The following is a 23,701-nucleotide window of genomic DNA, read 5'->3' on the forward strand; positions in this document are numbered from 1 at the left end:
TTACACATCCCTTACATTTCCCACGCGCACGCGCATGGCGGGCAGGGCGGCGACCCCCGGCGGGCGTCGCCGCAACCCGGGGGGGGGGGCCGCGATCACGTGGCCGACGCGGACACGGACACGGACACGGGCGGCGTCATCTGCGTCGACGAAGTGATCATCGCTTCCTGCGACGTCAGGCTGGACGAGTGCGGCGACAACGGCGACGATGACGTCGTCGTCTCCGTGCCGACGACCTTCCTCTCCGTCGTCGCTGCCGCCAGCAGAGGAGGATCGACCTTCTCTGTTGCGGCGACGGTGGAGGCGCCGGTCGAGGTGGACGTCGCGTCGACGCGCAAGAGTTCCGCGGCGGCGGCGGCGGCGGCAGCGGATGCGGCGGCGGCGGCTGCGCCGCAGCAGTCGTTGTCGGTGGTCTGCGAGTCAGGTGACGTCATCATCGTGTCCTGCGAACGCACGCTGCAGTCGCCGAAGTCTTCGATGTCGTCCTCGCCATTCTGAATCGACGCGTCCTCGGAGCTGTCATCACCGCCCGTGTAGCGGATGCACTTTTTCTTCCTCCTGCGGAGAAAGAGACAAGCGAACGGCGCGATGATGCATGAGCGTGGCTGACGGCGGGGCAAAGATGGCTGCCGCGCGAAAGGTGGAGGGGCGTCGCGAGGGGGGAACAAACATGGCTGCCATGCAGAGAGCACATGCGTCTAAGGGTGTTGCTATCCCACGGGCGTGGAGGGAGGTCACGTGATAACGTTGACGATGACGTTCAAAACGTAAACCTAACGGTAACCCTCACTCCAACACCGCCAACACTAACACTCACACTAAATATATATGTGTCGCCGCGCTATATATAGGCATTGTGATCCACAAAAATTAATCTATGGTGTGGGGACGGATATCATGATGCAAAAACCCTAACCCTAACCCTAATCCTAACCCTAACCCTAATCCTAACACTATCCCAACACTAGTGCTGCCACATTGCGATCACCTCCCTCCACGCCCGTGGGATAGCATTACCCATGCGTCTAAACAGAGAAATTGCTCCGACCTGTGATTGGAGGATAAAAATAGACCCCGCCCACTCCCGCCGCATACGCTATGCTATGACCGGTAGGAACGTGTACTAACTATCATATGGAGCGAACGATTTGAGTTACATTTCTATAAATTCTAGCTATTATAGACACAAGTCTTAGCCTTAATCTCTGTAAATTTTGAGTCTATTGAAGCGCGATTAGTCTAATTAATTAGCAAATATGCATGCGCGGCTATGACCGGTGAAACGAAATGTCACGAATTCTACTTTTATCCTCCAAAAATGGAAAAGTGGGCAGGGTCTATTTTTATCCTCCAATCACAGGTCGGAGCAATTCCTCTGTTTAGACGCATGTCAGAGAGCAGACAGAGATAGAGGGGCGTCGCGAGGGGAAACAAACATGGCTGTCACGCGCACGATAGAGGGGCGTCGCGAGGGGGAACAAACATGGCCGCTGCACGTGAGATAGAGGGGCGTCGCGAAGGGGAACAAACATGGCTGTCACGCGTGCGATAGAAGGGCGTCGCGAGGGGGAACAAACATGGCTGCCATGCTCGCGATAGAGGGGCGTCGCGAGGGGGAACAAACATGGCAGCCGCAAAGGGGAACAAACATGGCTGCCACTCAGAGCGCAAACAGAAAGTGCATGGCGAGGATCGAACAAAGATGGTCACTGAACAGAGTGCGAGTAGGAATAGAGGGCACTGCAATGTCGGTTTGGCCGGGTCGCGAATCCATGCCGAGTTGAACGCGCGGGTCGCTGTTGGGGGAGAGGCGATGCCCGCACGCATATCCGTGGCAACGGGCAGAGCGGCGTGGCAGTACTTTCGTGCTATATGTGTGTGTGTGGGATGTCAGGTGGCTGCTTCTGTTACTCTGTACATGCTCCCCCACCGGATACTGCACACATGCAGTAAATGATGAGAGCATTGTGTGTGTGAGTGCATGCGTGCGTATGTGCATGCGAGTGCTTGCGCGTGCGTAGGTACATGTGAGTGAGTGCATGCGTGTGTGCATGCAAGTGCATGCGCATGCGTAGGTACATGCGAGTGAGTTCGTGCGTATGTGCATGCGAGTGCGTAGGTACATGTGAGTGCATGCGTGCGTATGTGCATGCGAGTGCTTGCGCGTGCGTAGGTACATGTGAGTGAGTGCGAGCGTGTGTGCATGCGAGTGCTTGCGCGTGCGTAGGTACATGTGAGTGAGTGCGAGCGTGTGTGCATGCGAGTGCTTGCGCGTGCGTAGGTACATGTGAGTGAGTGCGAGCGTGTGTGTGCATGCGAGTGCTTGCGCGTGCGTAGGTACATGTGAGTGAGTGCGTGCGTGTGTGCATGCGAGTGCATGCGCATGCGTAGGTACATGCGAGTGAGTGCGTGCGTGTGTGAATGCGAGTGCTTGCGCGTGCGTAGGTACATGTGAGTGCATGCGTGCGTATGTGCATGCGAGTGCTTGCGCGTGCGTAGGTACATGTGAGTGCATGCGCGCATGCGAGTGCATGCGCGTGCATAGGTACATGTGAGTGAGTGCGAGCGTGTGTGCATGCGAGTGCTTGCGCGTGCGTAGGTACATGTGAGTGAGTGCGAGCGTTCGCACTCACTCACATGTACCTACGCACGCGCAAGCACTCGCATGCACACACTGCGTGTGTGCATGCGTAGGTACATGCGAGTGAGTGCGTGCGTGTGTGAATGCAAGTGCTTGCGCGTGCGTAGGTATATGTGAGTGAGTGCGAGCGTGTGTGTGCATGCGAGTGCGTGCGTGTGCGTGTGCGTAGGTACATGTGAGTGAGTGCGTGCGCGTGCGTAGGTACATGTGAGTGAGTGCGTGCGTGTGAGGGAGTGCGTATGTGCATGCGTGCACGTAAGTCACTCTCTTGGCTCTGGTCTCGCAGCGACATGTAACAGTGACATGTAACAGTGACATGTAATGGTGACATGTAATGTTAACATGTATATAAATAGGAATATATATAGGTGAAATAGTAAAACCATGGTGTCGTTTCAGCAAAATTAATAAAGTTTACCTACCTTATTTTGATACTTCTCTACCGGAATATTATGCAGGAGTCATAGCTAGCCAATATAAGATCAACCGCTTGTCTCTACGATGTTCCTATGCCGAGATATCAAGCAATAAAAATCGAGTACTTCTAGGGAATCTTAGCGCTATATCACTGAGTAACACGCCTGTCCCGCGTTTAGTGACTGCTAATGTTGCTTCCGGTCGCCGCTTGGAGCGCTGACTCGTTACGTCATTACTACAGAGTTTACTACAGCTAGCGTAAGAGTCGGATCGCCATGGTGAGGGGCCATTGTCGGGCCGTCCTTTACGCTAGCTGTAGTAATAGACTGGTACCCGTCCCTTCTCACCCCCCCCCCGCTCGATATAGGGCGGGGGGGTGTGAGAATGGTCGGGTACCAGTCTAGCTGTAGTAAACGTTATAGTTTGAGTCATGGCTGCGACTGGAAATGTGGGACGAGATAGTAGAAGGAAAAGGAATGTTAAATCAGCAACACTATCGCAGGAGCAAGTAAATTATATTACAACGCGTTTAAGACAAGAGAAGCAGGATCACAGTGACGAGTTTTATTCGGCTATATATGATTCATCTCATTTATCAATAAACGACGGAAACATACGAGCTTTGTCGAAGCAACATTAGCAGTCACTAAACGCGGGACAGGCGTGTTACTCGGTGATATGGCGCTAGGATTACCTAAAAGTACTCGATTTTTATCGCTCTATATCTCGGCATAGGAACATCGTAGAGAGAAGCGGTTGATCTTATATTGGCTAGCTATGACTCCTGCATAATATTCCGGTAGAGAAGTATCAAAATAAGGAAGGTAAACTTTATTAATTTTGCTGAAACGACACCATGGTTTTCCTATATCAGCGCTGTACCCTCTGGGGTTAATGCGCTCTTGTTAACATGTAACGTTAACATGTAACGGCGACATGTAACAGTGACATGTAACGTTAACATGTAACAATGACATGTAATGTTAACATGTAATGGCGACATGTAACTAACGTTATAGTTGCGGAGCGCGGGTACATCGTCTTTCTCCCAACGATGAACGACACGACACGACGCGACGCGACACGATCCCCAACTTTCATCGCGACAATGGAACACGCAGGAATTACATGGCAGTATGCGTACCATGGTAGATATCCCCCCCCCCGTGGCGAACGTGGCCCCTTCATATTGCGCATGGGCGTGCGCGCGTCTACCATGACACTGATTGAGAGGGTCATGGATTTCAACCTTTATTGCCCATGCTCATTGCAGGGGGGGAATGCCATGATGAGGGGGGGATCTACCATGTTACATCAATATGCCACGCGTGGATGTGTTAGTACTGCTGCTACAGCCTACACGTCTCTGTCAACCAGTGCAAGTAACGCAGCACCCTCTATATAGAGGTTGCAATCCCCTCCCCTCCCCTCCCCAGCCGCACGCTTGCCTCCCTCCCCCACCCACACCAACGGAAGCCAGCGCACTATACATACATACATACATACATACATACATACATACACACGTAGACACACGCACACACCACAGACACGGACACGCACACATAGATATATATATAGGTTAGTGTTTAGCGGCGTCAGGACATTGTTACCTGTGCTGCCCCCTGACGCCGAAAAACAGCAACGACACCGATTAGAAAAAGACACACTTACGGATCGAACTTCTATCGATGATTAACGAATACTAATTAATTAGTTAGTTAGTTAGTTAATTAATGAATTGAGAATTACGCAAGATCAAGATCAAGATCAAGCACTACCTCTTAAAATCGAAAAATCTGTTCAATACTTTACACACAGAAGTAAGTAAGTGTCGCGCGCAAAAAGACGTGCAACAAAATAGAGTTAAATTTATAAAGTTTAAAGTTCGTAGTTAAATATTAACTCTACGCCGACTCCGGCAAACTCGCGATTTCTGCGCGTATTAACTAACATCGTCTGCTTTCTCTCACGCACGCTCCCACACGAGTCGTGACGTCACGCACGCACGCACGCACGCACGCACGCACGCTGTATTACTCTCTTATCCCTCTCTCCCCCTGGTCACGTGACACGAAAACAAACGACAGTCCGATCGACACATAGAGAGACGACGTGCCAGGGAGCCCGCGCGCCGTAACCGCAGCAACCACGTTCCAAACGTGGCTTCCACCCCCACGCGCTAAATTCCAGCACATGTCGCCGGGCGGTGCCCGCGCGCGCGGGGCCCCTAGCACGGATTAGTGAGAACACAGTGCATCATGCATCGCCATGCGGGCGGGCTCCGGCAACGATGGCAGGTGGCACCATCTACGGGCTCGCCGGACAAGCGGAGGTGCAAAAAAAATCGACGAACAACACCGATCAGCATCGAACCGGGCCATGCTATATCAGGTACATCGTGTGACAGCAGTGCGCGACACAGCACGACATGCCATGCTATATCAGGGGGCTGTCACGGTGCACCTGATATAGCATGGCATGTCGTGCTGTGTCGCGCACGGCTGTCACGGTGCACCGCCATGCTATTCAGGGTACATCGTGACAGCGCGTGCGCGACACCCGCACGAACATGCCATGCTATATCAGGTGCACCGTGACAGCCGTGCGCGACACAGCACGACATGCCATGCTATATCAGGTGCACCGTGACAGCCGTGCGCGACACAGCACGACATGCCATGCTATATCAGGTGCACCTTGACAGCAGAAAAATACAGCATGACACGCCATACCATATCAGATACATCGTGTCACGTGCGTGTCACAGCACGACACGTCATGTCATATCAGGTACATCGTGACAGCCGTGCGCAACACAGCACGACATGCCATGCTATATCAGGTACATCATGACAGCCACAGCCTCGCTGCATGACGTGACAACTGTGTTGCGCTTCACGACACGCCACGGCATCACGCAAAGCACGAAATCCGAAGCGAGAAATTCGCTTCGCCCTAACAACCGAAAATCGAAAAACCAAAGCGAGCGAGCAGGGAAGGGTCGAGACGTAAAAAATCGAAAAAAAGAAGAAGATCGGTCGGCCATGCAAGTGCCACGAAACAGCTGGCAGGCACCGGCCACAGCAGGGACGCTCGAGTGTGAGTGGGGGAGGGGTCGTCAGGGGTGGGGGTGCCGGGGGTGGGGGCGCCGGGAAAGGAGGCGCCGGGGGATAGGGCGCCGGTATGGGGGCGCCGGAAAGGGGGCGCTGGGGGTGGGGCGCCGGGGGTTGTGGGTGCACGCAGTCCAGTGGTCAAGGGTGGCCCGCGACTTCACATTATCTCGACTTCGCTTCTCTCCCTCTAGTTCGGACGTCTCTCTTGCCCCGACGACATGAGGGTCGCTGCTCAAACTCTGACCTCACCATATGGCTGGCACGTTTCCAAGTGGCCAAGCGGTCACTTGCGACGTCGGAGTTCTGCTACGATTGGGGGTGTGAATGCAAGAATTCGCACATCGATAGATTGGGCAGCGCACGCACTCGCTGTGATGACAAATCGGGTCGACTCTCACGCTGGGGTCAGGGGTCACAGAGTCATAACTTTGTAAGTTCGGAACGTTGTAAAGTCTACCGCGAAAATGAAAAGACGCTCCCCGCCTCCCCACCACTCGAAAAAGTAGAGGGGCTCTGGAGAGGTGAGAGGGGGGAAACGAACACGTGCTATGCTCGCCACGTAGCGCCACCTAGCGTCCGGCGAGCGCAGCCAACCGGGAGGGTGGGGGTGGCAATATTAAATCGCCACGTCGCCGCAGATACGAAAATAAGACGACCAAGAAACGAACGACAGAAAAGGACGGGATTTGTCCGCGCCGTCGCCACGGCAACGACAAACAGATTCCACGGCGCGCAAAAAAACCAAAGAGAAAGCAGAGAGCGGCGATGCAAAACAAAAGAACGTCGAGGGGTGGGGTCGTAAATGGGGTCGTCGGGGGGTCAGCGCCACATCGGGGAGAGACCGTCCCTGCTGCCACATTGTCGTACATTGTTGCCATGCCAAGAAATTACACATCGAACCAATCAATCAATCGGCAATCAGGCAGGTTCCAGAAAACGCAGCCACAATGTAAACAATGCCCGTTACCGTGGTAACCGGACCCGTGCTGCCATCTATACTAACCGACACGGCTTGCACCAGTGGTTTTGCTGATCTAGCCCGTACCGTGCTCGACACTTTTTCGGATTGTTGGCCTCTAGAACAAATGCACTTTCTATTATTTGCTGACGAGACGCGTTCACCTGGTGTTAGTAGGGGGAGAGGGAGGGGGCGTGTGCATATCGCGACGCGCGTCCGCTGGCGTGACGGTCCCTCCTCCCGCCCTGGGGGGAGGGCTTCCTCCGCGGTGGAGGATTCCTGCCTCCCCCGGGCATCGGTCCCGGCACGGACTACCACCCTAGAGGGATTTACCACCCCTGCTAGACTACGACCCATCCCTGTCGGAGCCCTTCTCCTGTCGACCGGTGGGTGACACTTGGTGGGCCTCCTGGTTCCCTCCACCCCATGCCGGGCCTCGTTCTCACCACTCTGATCACTGCTGACACTAATTCTCATCTTCATGAATAGGCTCTTGTTCCTCATCTTGTCTCTACTGGATCTTGTATCATTCCCACCATCCCCGTTGGGCCTCATTCCTACCATGCCCCAAGCCTTGTTCCCGCCATCCCCGCCGGGCTCCGTTCCCGCCCCCGGGGGGAGGGTACGCCACGCCAGCCGACGCGCGACGCTCGAACGCAGACGTACACACACACACGCACGCGCCCCCGCCGCACACACACCTGCGCGCACTAAGAACACACACACACACACGCAGGCAGACGCACTAACTCCCCCATCGCCGCCGCCGCCGCCGCCGTGTGCCGCCGCCCGTCCACCTGGTGACAGAAAAACGAACTAGCGTGATTAGTGTTGAGACGCGTCCCTGCGCCGCGCCGCCTCCGCCCGCACGGCGGCGCCCTCTGGCGCGCACGGCAGCCGCGGCGGCGCGGCGACGACGACGTTGGATGCTGCTGCTGCTGGTGTTAGTTAACGAGGATGAGGATGAGGAGGAGGATGCTGTGTAGGTGTAGGTGTGTGTACTCACTGGCAGGGTTTGCACCACTGGGCCTGCTGATCGAGGCCGTAGCGCGCTCGGCACTTCTTTAGATTCTCCTCTCCTGCAACGACATCTGCAAATTTACCTGCCAGTTAATCACCAGGTGGCGCTCACGCGCTCGCGCGCACCAAACGATATATCTCTCTTCGAATGCTCATCGTCAAACGAAAACGCTATGCTAGATGGCGCCAGGGAACGAAACGAGCTCAGCGATTTTTTGTCATCGCCGTCCAGGCGATGACCACGCTCCGTGTTGCTAGCACGGTCGTAACTCCATCCCTGCTATTAGCATGACCCCACCCACCCCACTGATAACTTTGGCTAACTCATGGTATATCTTTGGTCAGCCATGGTATATCTTTGGTCAGCCATGGTATATCTTTTGCTCAGTCACTATATACCATGGCTAACTCATGGTATATCTTTGGTCAGCCATGGTATATCTTTTGCTCACTCATAGTATATATTTGGTTCATCAATGGTATGTGTTTAACTGTCTCTTGCTACATCTTTGGCATACACTTGCTAAGATGTACAGGTTTGCCTCACCTTTGTTAAATCGTCGACCCACCCCTACCACGATCTTTGGCCCACCCTTGCTACATCATTGACCCACCCTTACTCTACCTCTCTGCACAGCTTTGGAGAGGCCCTAGCTCTATTTGTCAACTTTATTCCCTTATATATATATATATATATATATATATATATATATATATAATCAGTCCTGTATCATCCATCCTTCCTCTTGTCCCCACTCGTTTCGTTCCCCAGCCATCGGATAAATAGGACTAAAAAAATAGGACTAAAAAAACAATTTATTTTTATTCACTCCTGATATTACACTATAATATATATACGGGGTGACCCAAACAAAATGAAACCCAAACAAGTGTTAATAACTTTTTTGATATTGATGTGAACCCTTTTAATATTTAAAGAGGTGAATAGGTGCCAATCCGATTAGAATCAAGAGTTTTTAAGATGCCTTGGACTCTTCGACAGAAATCATGGTCCGTGGAAACGTACTTTTCGACCAAATAGTTCAAAACTGTACAAGCACGTTTCAAGAGGGAATTCAATTGCCGCACCTATCCAAACAAAGATGGGTACAGATGTTTAGGGTGCACGGGACTGTCAGGAACCTCAATGCCAAAAGGAATACACTCATGGAGACAAAGGAGTGCAAGGACAGAAGAGAACATCACCTCAGTCAGGACCTCGGTTGGCCGCAGTCCAAAGAAGTCGTTACGTTGGCGCAGTCAACAATTGGGCATTCCGAGGGAGTCTCTGAGGAGAATTATCTGGGTCAACTTATGCTTAATTTCTATCCTGTATGGGTACGAATGCAGATCCTGAATCAAAATTCTCCTCAGAAACTCCCTCGGAATGCCCAATTGTTGGCTGCGCCAACATAACGACTTCTTTGGACTGCGGCCAACCGAGGTCCTGCCTGAGGTGATGTTCTCCTCTGTCCTTGCGCTCTTTTGTCTCCCTGAGTGTGTGGCAGTATTCCCTTTGGCATTGAGGTTCAGGTGAGGACCCTGAACTTCTGTACCCATCTTAGAATGAGTCCTTTGTTTGGATAGGTGCGACAATTGAATTCCCTCTTAAAACGTGCTTGTACAGTTTTGAACGATTTGGTCAAAAAGTACGTTTCCACGAACCATGATTTCTGTCGAAGAATCCAAGGCATCTTAGAAAACTCTTGATTCTAATCTGATTGGCAACTATTCACCTCTTTAAATCTGAACAAGTGCCGCAGAGCGACAGCGCTCACCTGACGGCAGGTGTTCTGATGCTATACTCACTGGCAAACGAATGAAGAGCACCTCCCATCACCGCGTTCGCGCTCTAAGAGCATATATCTAGGATACTAACTATAAAGATCTAAAATCTATGATAGCTAGGCTTTGGCTATACCGGTAAGTACAGTACAAAAGATACAGCTGTGGGGGGGTAAGACTTTAATGGACCTTCGCTTATAACATGTTATCATGGATATCGTCGAGCAGCGGGCGTAGTGTGGTGGTTGGGGGAGAGTGGGGGGAGAGGGCGGGTGGAAGGGGCCTAATAGCAAAAGCAGGTTGCCGCGAGATGGGGCGGGCAAGTGCTCAATAAATCAAAGATGGCATCACCCTTCGTGCGTGATAACCGTCACACTCCCATTGAGTTCTGAAGATGCCAAGTATATTCAGGCAGGCAAGAATTTCGCTCCAGGCTGTGGAGTTAACAATATCTGCATTGCAGGTTGGCCAGGCCAATAATTATGATTAGAATAGTGGAGTTCACCCCCATGCATGCGTGAATGGGCTGCCCCCATTGTTTCTTGCGCATACACACAGCTGCCGAGCGCATTCCAGGGTTCATTTACAGGTCTGATATTACAGGGTGCTACTCAAGGTTGCTAATACAGAGCTGCTTTAGAAAATAATAATGATTTTAAGGAGCGTAAACCTTGTTCAACAAACATTTGCCTTGCAATGGAACTGTGCAAACTGTAGCCCAACATCCACAATGGCAAAAGCAGTTCAGGTCTTTGTTAACAGTCACAATCCATGTTAACCCCTTCTCTTGAGGTCCAAAAGGATTATCAAAACTTACTCTCGCATTTTCAGCAGAAAGTTCATTTCAATGGTCCTTTCAATAAAGCGCATAAAAATGCTGAGGTTCCCGCTGAAACAAAAGTTTTTCAAATCGCTCCGTCAGACCAATGTCCTTCAGAAAAATGCTTAAATGCTTCGCCTGTGCCCAGTTGACTGCTTTGACTGTGATCCTCCAATTTCGGCACAGTGATGGGCTTTGCCTACCATGATGCTATACACCGACTATGCACGAGGCACTAGGTCGAGCCGTTAAGATTGTGCCGGAATTCTGGGCATTTCGCTCGCCTAACCTAAAGTTAAGAGGAATGTTACCCCCTTCTTTTACACACCTCCTTGACCTTGACCGTTTGAGCCCCGCAGCTTCGACATCCCAACTCGTTTGACGATTCCCCCAACGTCGGCGCCGATATATCGTGACGCGTACGTCGGAGCGGTTAAGATTTGCCGCAATTGTTGACGGACGGACCGACGCACGGAACGCACAGCACGTACGTACGGACGGACCGGACGATGCATGCGATTCTCATAGCTGGGCATCTGACTATGTCAAGATGAAGCTAAACCAAATGAAAATGGGGGGGGTGGTGGGTTCACATCAAGGTGACAAAAAAGTTATTAACAATGGGTTGCATTTTTTTGGGTCACGCCTGTATGCCTTATACACGCCCCCCCCCCACACAAGCCTACCACACGCACCACGCACGTGCACGGCACGCAAAGCAACGGGCACGCACGCAGCGCACGCGACCGCAGGCACGCACGCACAGTCACAGCCACACACACACACACACACCCACTGGAACTATCATCATGACTGGTACAGTTACGAATATATCACATTGATATGATCATGCATAATACACTCATAAGCCACCGGGATGTCAATAAAGGAAACCTAAGACTAAAAGGGAAGGAAAAAGCGGAAATAAACATATATCTATGAAGCCAACATTACAAGAAAAATATGACAAAGACGCAGAAGTGACTGAAAATAGATGGCAGGGAAGTAGATCGGATGTGAAGTAGATCAGATGTAAGCACGGGGAGAGGCTGGAAAATGGAAGAAGGAATAGTTGGCATCGGTAGCGGGGAATGGAGATGGGCTGTATCATGGAAGCAGGAAGAGGTACAAGGGACGGTGGCGGGGAAGTGGCTGGAAAGTAAATATTCTGACTAGAAAAAATAGAAATCAACGATGACAACATGATCAAGGGATGCTGTCTTCGCTGGCTGGTAATGAGGAGGCGTGACTGTGGGAGGCAGGGATAAGGTTACGGTGGCTTTCTTACAACAGTAGTAGATAAACTTAATTAATTAATTAATTAAATAATTAACAGTAATAACGCATTGCGAACACCATCATATATATAACGAAGCACTGAAGGCCAGCAGTAGACATAGAAGGCCATGAGTCCTCTCTCTCTCTCTCTCTCTCTCTCACGCATAACAACACAGCTCACAATCACCGCTAATTACTCTGCCCAGTCCTCTTGTTTTCTAACGCTTCTGTAGTATCTGTTTTATGCACTAGCTCTCGCTGTTCCAGGCGATGCTCTACACCACCTCTACTATATCTCTCTTCGCACCTCTCTCTCTCTCTCTCGTCGTTCTCTCCCTATGTATATATATATATATATATATATTATATATTAATATATATATATATCACCGTCATGCATCTCTCTCGTTCTCTGCTGCTTCTCGCTCTATCGCTGCGCTATTTATCTCTGCATCTCATCTCTCTCTCTCTTCCCCTCTCCCTGGTCCGACTTTATCATGCCTCTCATCCGTAAATTCCTCTTGCTTCTCTCTCTCTGCGTCTCTCTCTCTCAGATCTCTCTCTCTCTCCTCTCTCGTCCCTGCTGTTCCATTCTCTCTCATCTCACCCCTGTCTATGTCTTTCACCTCCCTTTACCCCTCCCTATCTATCTATATGGTTACCGCTTTCCCCCTCCCTCATTTCTCCCGCGTTTCTCTTCTGTCGGGCTCAGCCCCTCTTTTCCCCTCTCTGCTTATCTCTCTCACCGCATTCTCGCTCTCATTCTCATCTTCAACCTCTCTCTCTTTCCCTCAGCCCCTCCTCCTCCTCCTCGCTCCTCCTCCGGCCCTCGCTCCACCATCCCATCTACGCGGCCGTCCTCCTCCTCCACCTCCTGCGCTGCCTCCCACCTCCTCCTCCCTCGACGCTCCCCCTCCTCCTGCCACAACCACCGCACGTCCTCTCCCCTAACGATCCTCCTCCACCTCCCCCCACCCTTCTCCCCTCCCCTCCGCCTCATCCTCCACCCACCCCCCCTCCGCCACCCGTGGAGTCAGCACATGCCTACCTGAGGGCGTCGGCCCTGAAGTCTTTGTCTTGCGCTTTTGCGTTTTTTTGTTCCGCTTGAGCTGCTGAAGCGTAGTTGTCTCAGCGCGCTCCAGCCCGGGTAGAGCTGCATGTGCAGCTGGCCGCTCCTTGCGCGCCAGGTCCAGATAGTACTTGACTGCTCGGCGGGGCGGTCTAGCGCGTGCCAGGCTGAAAGACGCAGCAGAAGAAGAGAGAGTAGAGACGTTAGTAAGGGGGGTACAGATTACTTGTCTGGCCCACAAAACTAACAAATGCAGTCACTGGGCAAACAGCCGGAGAAATGAGAATGCTAAGGAAACGTCTGACTGTATATCGTTTAGGCGTCAACATCCATCATCCTCATCACCATCGATTCATTCATGCATAATCCAATTACATCGTCATCATCATCAATCCGCCATGCAGCGGCCATCATTTCATCAATCATTCATTATCATCGTCATCATCATGCAACAATCGATCATCATCATCATCATTATCATCATCGTCATCATCGCAGGATGTTTTTATCCAGCTTTGGGGGGGAGGCTATGCTAAGCGACACTTAATGCTAAGTAATCAGCCCCTCTCTTCCTCCCTCTCTCCCACCCTTCCTCTCTCCCTCGCTCCCTCTCCCTACCCTTCGATTCACCATGGAGGGAGGTGTTTACGCGTGATACAAGCACTCTCATGCCCGCGGCGACGTCGATGACGACGACGACGACGACCGAACGGGAGGGACGACGACGACGACGACGACGTAGTTCTTAGCGCGTTAATATACGTCATGCAGAAAACATAAACGGATGGCAGACGGAACGGAGTCTCTCTCTCTCACTCTCTGTCTGCATGTCTCTCTCTCTCTCTCACTCTGTCTGCATGTCTCTCTCTCTCTCACTCTCTGTCTGCATGTCTCTCTGCCTCTGCTCTTACTCATAATGTCTGCATGTCTCTGCTCATTCTCTCACTCTATGTCTGCATGTCTCTCTCTCTCTCTCACTCTATGTCTGCATGTCTCTCTCTCTCTCTCACTCTCTGTCTGCATGTCTCTCTCTCTCTCTCACTCTCTGTCTGCATGTCTCTCTCTCTCTCTCACTCTCTGTCTGCATGTCTCTCTCTCTCACTCTCTGTCTGCATGTCTCTCTCTCTCTCCCTCTGTCTGGCAAAATGTGCTCATCTCCTCTCTCACTCGCTCGTCTGCATGTCTCTTGCTCTCTCAGCCTCTGTCCTGCAGTGTCTCTGTCTCTCCTCTCTGTCTGACATGTCACTCGTCTGCTCACTTCTGTCTGCATGATCTCTCTCTCTGTCTCACTCTCTGTCTGCATGTCTCTCTCTCTCACTCTCTGTCTGCAATGTCTCTCTCTCTCTCTCGATCACTCTCTGTGCTGGCATGTCCTCGTCTCTCGCCCTCTCTGTCTGGCATGTCTCTGCTCCTGCCTCTCTGTCTGCAATGTCTCTCTCTCTCTCACTCCTGTCTGAATGTGGTCTCTCTCTGGCTGGCACTCCTGATGTCTGCATGTCTTCTCTCTCTCTCACTCTCTGTCTGCATGTCTCTCTCTCTCACTCTCTGTCTGCATGTCTCTCTCTCTCACTCTCTGTCTGCATGTCTCTCTCTCGCTCACTCTCTTTCTCCCCCCCCCCTCTCTCACTCTCCCTCACTCTCTCTCCTCTCCCCCTCTATTCTTCCCTCTCCCTCCTGCTCTCTCTCTCGCATCTCCTCTCTCTGCGGCCCTCTCTCTGCCTGCGCCCTCCTGCTATCTCTCCCTCTCCCTCCTCTCTCTCTCTCTCTCTCTCTCTCTCTCTCTTTCTCTCTCTTTCTCTCTCGCTCTCTCTCTCTCGCTCTCTCTCCTCTCCCCCTCTATCTCTCCCTCTCCCTCCTCTCTCTCGCTCTCTCCCTCTATCTCTCTCTTTCTCGTTCTCTCCCTCCTCTCTCTCGCTCTCTCTCTCTCTCACTCCTCCGCTATCACGCAGGAGTTGCGTTAGTAGTGTGTATACACCGCACGACTACGGTGGCGGTGGCGGCGGCGATGTGAAATGAAGCCAGTGTCCCCCACCGGCTCCTGCTGCATGATCAGTAAGCAAAGTAAACAAGACTCACAGAGAAAAATAAGGCCCGGGTAGCTAGCTCTAATAATAATCATAATAAGACACAACTACATGTTGAAACCCATGCTAAAGCACTTTTAATTATCGAGCGCGACCGGCGGAGACACCTGGTGTTAATGTCGGGAACCGTTCCAGGAATGTCAGCCTGCCTGCATGCAGCTAACGATTCTTAAAAAAAAACGAAAGAAAAACGCAAGAGTAACAGGGAGCGACCGACCGACGCTACGTCTTCCTCCTCATCCTCCTCCTCCTGCTCCTCCTCTTGCGGAGGAAGGGAGAGAGAGAGAGAGAGCGTCGGCAACAGAGAGAGAGAGAGAGAGGAACGAACGCTTCTCATATATATATATCAAGATATTTTTTTTATCGAGCTCTCGCGTAAAGAAATCGATGTATACAGTGCACTCTCGATGTTCCGAACTGCCATTCAGACCAGCGCCATCTAGCGGCGGCGATAATAATCAAAAGTGCTTTAGCCTCTCGCGGCAGCGGCGGCGACGTATTTTGTAGCGCGTGGAGGAGGCGGCAACGCGCGCGCGCCTGCGCGCGGGGGGGAGGGGGTTGCGGATTCGCTGTCCTGCACACACGATCCCCGCCTCCGCCCCGCCCCTTGAAGGAGGGACCCCTCCAGGAGGGGCAGTGAGGGGGTCGTGCTCTCCCCGAGATAAATTTTGCGTGCCCGAAATGTGCGCGCGCGTTCGCTTGTTTTCGCTCGCTGAGTCGCAATCGGGAAAATCGACAGTCCACTGTAACATGGCTACTGAACTGATTCTGGCGGCGGCGGCGGCGGCAGGGGCGGGCCGACGGCAGCGGCGGCGCCCCCTGACGTTTGAGCCTGGCAACTAGCCGCTGCAGCCTGCTGCATTCCGGCCAGCTTCTGCATGTGCAATTCGCGCTCCCTCCTCGCGAGTGCAAAATATTTCGCCTTTTCACTGTTGTCCAGGGCATGCCACTAAACACAAAGAAAACACGTGTATAACAGAGAGAAACCGGTGTGCCAGGATCCGAGGGAGAGCGAGAGAGAGAGCGAGAGAGAGAGAGAGAGAGAGAGAGAGAGAGAGAGAGGAGGAGGAGAGAGAGAGAGAGAGAGAGAGGGGGGGGGAGAAAGAGAGAGCGAACCAGAGAGAGAGAGAAAGAGAGAGAGGGCGGAGAATGAGAGAGAGAGCGAGAGAGAGAAGAGGAGAGAGATAGATAAAGAGAGAGAGAGAGTGAGTGAGAAAGCAAACGATATATATATATAATATATATATAATATAGACGAGAGGCAGAGAGAGAAGAGAGAGAGGAGAGAAAGAGAGAGAGAGAGAGAGAGGAAGAGCAGCGAGAGAGCAGAGGAGAGAGAGAGAAAGAGAGAGTTAGAGAGAGCACAAGAGAGAAAGAAGGAAAGAGAAAAGAGGAGAGAGCCAGAGAGCGCGGCCGCACGCGCGGAGGAGAGAAGAGAGGACAGTAAGAAGAAAGAAGAGAAATATGATATAGATTAGACTAGATAGATAGAGAGAGAGAGAGGAGGAGAAAGGGGAGCAGATGAGAGAGAAAAGTGAGAAAGCAAGGGAAAGCCAGAGAGAGAGAGATGGAGGCAAAGAGAGAGAGAGAGAGATAGAGAGAGAGGGAGTATAGCACAGCTAGCCACATACTGAGGTCGTGAAGTTAAGACAAGACGATCACTGTGAAAGATTGTGCAAATAAAAACCAAGTGCCAGAGAGCGACACAAAAACTTAAACGAGGAGGCCACAAGGAACCGAGTGGCTGAGAGAGACAGAGCAGGAAGAGGAGAGAGAGATAGGAGAGAAGAAGAGAGCGAGCAAGAAAGCAGAGAGAGAAGATAGATAGAGAGAGAAAAGATAGGGAGAGTAAAATAAAAAGCGAGATAGAGAGAAAGAGAGAGAAAAAAAAACAGAGAGCAATAGACGAGAGAGAGAGAGAGAAGGAGAGAGGAGAAAGAGAGAAAAAGGAAGAATTTGCGAAGACTGCGCCGACGTGACAGACCGAGACAGAGATGGGAGGGATAGACAGAGTGTGCACTAAGACACGAGAAGGAGCACGACAGCAAGCCGACCTTCACGGTACGCACAACGACCTAAGGGCGCTCGCGGCGCAACGACAGCGCACAAGACTGGCCCACCCCGGACGCGCCACTACACATAATGGCGCTGGCGATCGACTCCTCGCTCGATCGTCCGTCCTCATCCCGAAACATCGTCCCTCCCCACCGCCGGCGTAGGTGGCGCCCCTGCACGCCCCCATCTCCTCTAGGTGGTCCCCCTTCCTCCCGCTAGGTGGCGCCGGCGACCGGGCATCACCCGGCGTCCGAGGATCTGGTTGATGCGGCGCTCTCCTTGAGCGTGCATCGCGAGCGACGGGACGCGGCGCATCTCCTTCATGTAAGCATGAACGCGTTTCAGCGGCTTCTTGATGTGGTTCTCTTCTTCTTGAGGCGGCCAGCTGCTGATGCGGCGCGCCCCCGCCACCGCCGCCACCGCCCCTGGTGGTGCGTGGTGGTGGTGGGCGGCGGCACGGCGCGTGCTGCGACGAACTAGGCCGGGACCTGGCTGGCTCGCCGCGGCTGCCCCCGTGTGACTCGTGAGGGCCAGCGAGTTCCGAGGGGCAGAGGTCAAAGGTCAGCGCGAAAGTACGGAAGACGGTGAGGGAAGGGTGGTTCTGTGTGTGGGGGCGGATCTCAGCATGGCGTTATTTCGTTATTTGTTGTTATTGTATCGTTATCTTATGTCTGTTTTGTATGATTCTCATCGCACCACCTATTTTCATTTTCGTATTGGATCGGATACCGTTTACGCTATTACGTTTTCGTACAAATCTTACATTTTCAATATTACCGTATCGTAACAATGTATTTTCGTATTATTTCTCACTCTCAAACTCTAACCAAATCTATTATACCATCGTTCGCTATATTAATATAGCCTATATATGCGTGTGTGTGTATATTATATACATAAATATATATATATATATATATATATGATATATTATATATAATAATATAAGATGACATAAGAATATAGGCCGTGGCTACGCGGCCCGGTTACCGACACCCAAGCCTCCAGGCTATATTATATTTCTTAGTATAACCAAACATATTTTTCAGTAAAAAAAATAAACAATGCGTTTTTACAATAATATTACTTAACCTTAAGTCATTTTATCAAAAAAATTGTTTTTTTGTACCTTTTGAAGCCAATAGTACATCTGGTGAAAATCAGACGAATTAGAAGAGGGCGTGCGCTAATAGTGCCGTGGATTTTGAGAATCTGCGCGAGGCTTTGTAATGGGATGACCGCGAACGCGTAGCCGCTGCCGTATCTATATATATATAAGTATATACATACATGTGCGCATCGTACCTATGGTGATCCTGAGGATGGATTTCTTGTTTTGGTCCGGCGTGACGGAATGGCTGGACGTGGGCGATACCGGGGTGGTGGTTGGTGCCGGCGGCATCCGCCGCGTGACCCGGGCAGGCAATTGCCCGGCGGACTGTACCTCCCAAATACAAGCGAGCAGCCTGTGATCGATGGCGGCGCGCGGAATGCGACGAACTGCCAGCACCCCCGGCGAGACATCCAACCCACATGTCGCACTTTTTCTATGAAACTCGCCACGCCACACTGACACCACCACTAACCCCACCCTCGAAAGAGGCACACCCCCTAACCACACCACACTGACAAATGCACCCACCTAACCCTGAATTAAGTGAAGGACTCCGCCTAACCGTGGCACGTTCCGACTCACCCGTGGATGTGGGGACACGTCGGCGAGACGGCAGGGCCCACCTACCTTGGCAAATGTTCCAGTATTTACATGACAGCGAGCCGGGGTACGCGCCGCGGAACGCGTTTGATGCCACGGGTTACATCGACCGACGCGATGCTGCAAGACACGAGACGTGAGGGTGGAGACACGAGACATGAGATATGAAGACAATCAATATCGAGACATGAGATATGAGAGCATGAGATCATGAGACATGAGATATGAGACATTGAGACAATGAGAATATGAGAATACGGGATTGTGAGAATGAGACACGACCATAAGACCATAGACTCATAGACACGAAGACGATACACAGAGGCATGGGATGTGAGATGTCAGCCGTGGGGACTGAGATGTTGAGACATGAGATGTGAGAACATGAGATGTGAGACTTGTGACGTGAGACAGAGATGTCGAGCAGTTAGACACGCGGACGTGAGACATGAGATGTGAGACATGAGACTGAGATGTGAGCCGTTAGACACGCGGACGTGAGACATGAGATGTGAGACAATGAGACATGAGATGTGAAGGCCGTTAGACACGGGACGTGAGACATGAGAATGTGAAGACTGAGACATGAGGATCGTGAGCCGTTAGACACGGGACGTGACGACATGAGATGTGAGACATGAGACATGAGATGTGAGCCGTAGACACGGGACGTGAGACATGATGTGAGACATGAGATGTGGACATGAGATGTGCAGACATGAAGATGCTGAGACATGAGATGTGAGACATGAGACGTTAGACATGAAGATGTGCAGACACGAGATCGGTTGAGCCGTTAGGACCACGCGCGACGTGAGACATGAGATGTGAGATGTGAGACACAGATGTCGAGACATGAGAGAGAAAAAAAAAAAAGAAAGAAATGATTGAAGCCGTTAGACACGGGACGTGAGACATGAGATGTGAGATGAGACATGAGATGTGAGGACACGAGATTGTGATATGATGAGATGTCAGATTGCTGATAATTTTTGTTTATATTGTTGTATATTGGATTTTATAATTGTTATTTGTAGTTTATATATTTGTCATATATAATAATTGTTACATGTGCTTCACAGATAGACATGCAAATTTGAAACAATATCAATAATATTTTAAAACGTTTTACTATTTTAAACATAAACTGGAACTCAAATCTATGCATGTTAGTATTTACTTGTTAGTTGGTTACGTAGTTATATTTACTGGCCTGCTTAATTAGTTAGTCGGAGAGTTAGGCCATTAGTTAGTTGTAAATTAGCATAATATATCAGTGTGTAGTTATATGGCAACGCTTAGTAAGGAGATTAGAGATCGAACGTGAATCAACGAAAAAGTTCTCGTCTCTCTCTCTCTCTCTCTGCTCTTCTCTCTCTCTCTCTCTCTCTCATCTCTTCTCTCTCTCTCATCATTCTGGTCTCTCTCTCTGCTGGCGCGCGACGTGACGCAAACGCAGGCAGCCGAAGCAATAGCGGCGCACGGCAAACGCTGCGGTAACCATGGCACGCGAGGCGGCGGCACGCCGGGAGCTCACGTGGCGGAGGAGGGAGCGACAAGCGGACGATGACGATGAGATGACGACGGCGGTGGCCGACATCAGCACGTAGAGGCCGGTGGGGCTACGAGCGTGATGCCAGCAGGCAGCAGCAGCAGCACGCCGGCGGCGGCGGCAGCGGCTGTAGGCAGCATCGTGGCTAGAAGAAGGCGGGCCGGGCGGACGGGCGGCGTGGCGGCCAAAACACACGGAAGGGATATTACAAGCAGGAGATTAACTACACGCTATAACAGCGCTAACAGACCGCGAAATATCAGCAATACCAGAGGAGGATGGAGGAGGGAGCGAGGGAGAGAGATAGTAGAGAGGGATGGAGAGAAGCGAGGGAGAGGAGAGTGAGAGAGAGGAAGAGAGGATGGGGAGAGGGCGAGAGAGAGGAGGGAAGGAGGGAGGGAGGAGGGAGAGAGGGAGGGATGGAGAGAAGGAGGGAGAGAGTGAGCGGGGAGAGAGGAATGGAGGGAGGGAGGGCACGGAGGGGGGGAGGGAGGGAGGGAGTGGAGGGAGGGAGGGAGGGGAGGGGCGTGGGTAGAGTGCATGTGACAACACACTGATACTGCTGATACTGATAACTGATATGGAGCACAACCCTCTCTATAGCTACCCAAGTAGTTAGTGGTACACACGGATGCAGTAAGCTGACTTTATTATTATATTATTATTATTATTGTTCATTATTCATTATCATTATTATTAATTATTGATCACGACTCTAACGCTTACCACAGTAACACTTACACAAAAGCAAAAGCCAGCAACACAAACTATTCCCTGTTTGCTCAAATAAACATCACAATAAACACGCATAACACTCACACAATCTCGACTTCCAGTTTGCCGCAGCACTTTGATTATTATTATTGTTTATTAATATTATTAATATATTATTAATTATTACTACCATGGGCAGGAGGGGTTTAGACAGTGTTAACACACGTAAAGGGGGCCGCGGACACAATAGTAATATGTATATACAGCAACCGTTCCGCTAGCTAACGGAGGCAAGGGAACACCACTGATCTCTATAATATAATAGAGATATTATATTATAGAGATCAGTGGGGAACACACGCTGCATCGTGCTGCCCTCTGGTGTGGAGATATCTGCGCGCGGCTGAACGTATTGTGGGTGTGAGACTAAAGCCTCGGTCACAACGAGCCCACAACGCATTTGTGCCACGACATGACAGAAAATTTGGGCAAATCGTGGGTCATCGGGGTCGTCGCAGACAGTCCTACTAAATTTTGAGCATCGTGGCATCGACTTGCCGCGTGAGGCAAAATTGAACGTGCACCTTTTTTGTTCCACGATTTTTGTGTGGTTACTATGTCTTCTGGTTGTCGTGAGTCCTGTCTACGACAGTCTTGCGACTGTCGTGCGATAATTACGTCGTTTATATAGGGAGACGGACGCGCGAGCGTCCCACGAGTGTTGTGCTACAGTCGCACGACTGTAGCACGCGCATCCCACGAGTGAACCACCACGACCTGTTCACGTGAAAACAGCCCCCCCCCCCGACAATGCCCGACAACTCACGACTGTCGCACGACTGACTTGCGACACACCCCGACATACCACGACATATCTTTTTTTCTGTCGCGTCCCCATCGCCAAACCATCTTTAAATGTGTCGTAGCCCTGTGACCACTCGAAATACATTTCGGGCATGTTGCAAGAGCTGGCCACGACAAATATTTTATGGGTCTACCACAACAAAATTTCGAACGATCTGTTGTGACCCGGGCTTAACTAGTTGATGCTAGGGTGCGTGTGTATGTATGTATCACAGTCTGTATGTATGTAATGTATGTATGTAATGTATGTATGTAATGTTATGTATGTTATGTATGTGCGCGTGCGCGTGCGTGTATGTACAGTGTATGTATGTACATACATACGTACGTACTCGTACGTGCGCGTGTACGTATGTACGTTATGCACGTATGTATGTATGTACTTACGTACGTACGTACGTATGTATGTATGTATGTATGTATGTATGTATGTATGTATGTATGTATGTATGTATGTATGTATGTATGTATGTATGTATGTATGTATGTGAAATAGAAAGATAAAGATAAAGAGAGAGTGAAAAATTGAAAGATAGATTGTGTGTGTGTGAGGGAGGGAGAGAGAAAAAGAGAGCGCGAAAGAAAGAAAGAGCGAGAGAGCGAGAAGGAGAGAGCGAGAGAGAGAGAGAGAGAGAGAGAGAGGAGAAAGAGAAAGAGAAAGAGAGAGAGAGGAGAGAGAGAGAGAGAGAGAGAGAGAGAGAGAGAGAGTGACAGCGAGAGAGAGAGCGAAAGAGAGAGAGAAAGAGAGATAGAGATAGAGAGAGAGTGAGAGAAAGAGAGAGAGGAGAACGCGGCGAGAACGCGCATGCATGCATGAGTGTGCGTGCGTGCATGCGTGCATGCGTGCGTGTGCGTGTAACTGAGATGTGTAAACATGGCAAGTTGTATCTGTAACGTGAGAAGGCGACACGGGGGGAGGGGGTAATCGGGGGAGGGGTGTGTTTGTGTGTGTGTGTGTGTGTGTGTGTGTGTGCGTGCGTGGTGTGCGTGTGTGTGGTGTGTGTGGGTGTGTGGTGCGTGCGTGCGTGCGTTTGTGCGTGCGTGCGTTTGTGGCGTAGCGAAGAGAGAGAGAGGTGTGTGGTGCTGTGATATTGTAATATGTCGGGCAGGCTGACATATTTATAACGCGTAAACATACAGAGACGAGAGCGCTTGCCGCACACACACACGCCACACACCACGCACAACACCACACACACACAACACACACACACACACCACACACACACACACACAACACACACACACCCACACGCACTACACACGTCAACCACACACACACACACACACACACACAACACACACACACACAGCACACACACACACCACCACACACACCCAACGCACTACAACACGCCTCAACCACACACCGCACACGACCCACACACACACAACACGCACACACCCACACACACGCACACACGCACACCGAACAGCACACACACACACAACACACGCGCGCACACACAATCGCACTACACACGCACACAACCGCAACACACACACACAACCACCACACACACACACACACACATGCACGCACGCACACACGCACGCACGCACGCACGCACGCACGCGCAGCCCACAACAACACACTGACTACTTACCATTGAA

At 51.2% G+C, this 23,701-nt stretch overlaps 1 protein-coding gene across 1 annotated transcript in view; it reads right to left on the minus strand.

Annotated features, from left to right (window-relative positions):
• Positions 1 to 470: 470 nt before the first annotated feature.
• LOC106817610 (lymphoid enhancer-binding factor 1-like) overlaps positions 471 to 23,701 on the minus strand; it is a 40,812-nt gene continuing 17,581 nt past the window's right edge. Inside the window, exons 5-8 of the mRNA XM_014822289.1 lie at positions 16,069 to 16,137; positions 13,084 to 13,194; positions 8,139 to 8,223; positions 471 to 558 (exon numbers count right to left, since the gene is read on the minus strand). Coding sequence (XP_014677775.1) covers positions 8,197 to 8,223; positions 13,084 to 13,194; positions 16,069 to 16,137 — 207 coding nt within the window. The 3' untranslated portion in view covers positions 471 to 558; positions 8,139 to 8,196. The remainder of the gene's footprint in view (positions 559 to 8,138; positions 8,224 to 13,083; positions 13,195 to 16,068; positions 16,138 to 23,701) is intronic.

The sequence above is a fragment of the Priapulus caudatus genome, unplaced genomic scaffold, assembly GCF_000485595.1.
Source record: "Priapulus caudatus unplaced genomic scaffold, Priapulus_caudatus-5.0.1 Scaffold1792, whole genome shotgun sequence".
Lineage (NCBI taxonomy): Eukaryota > Metazoa > Priapulida > Priapulimorpha > Priapulimorphida > Priapulidae > Priapulus > Priapulus caudatus.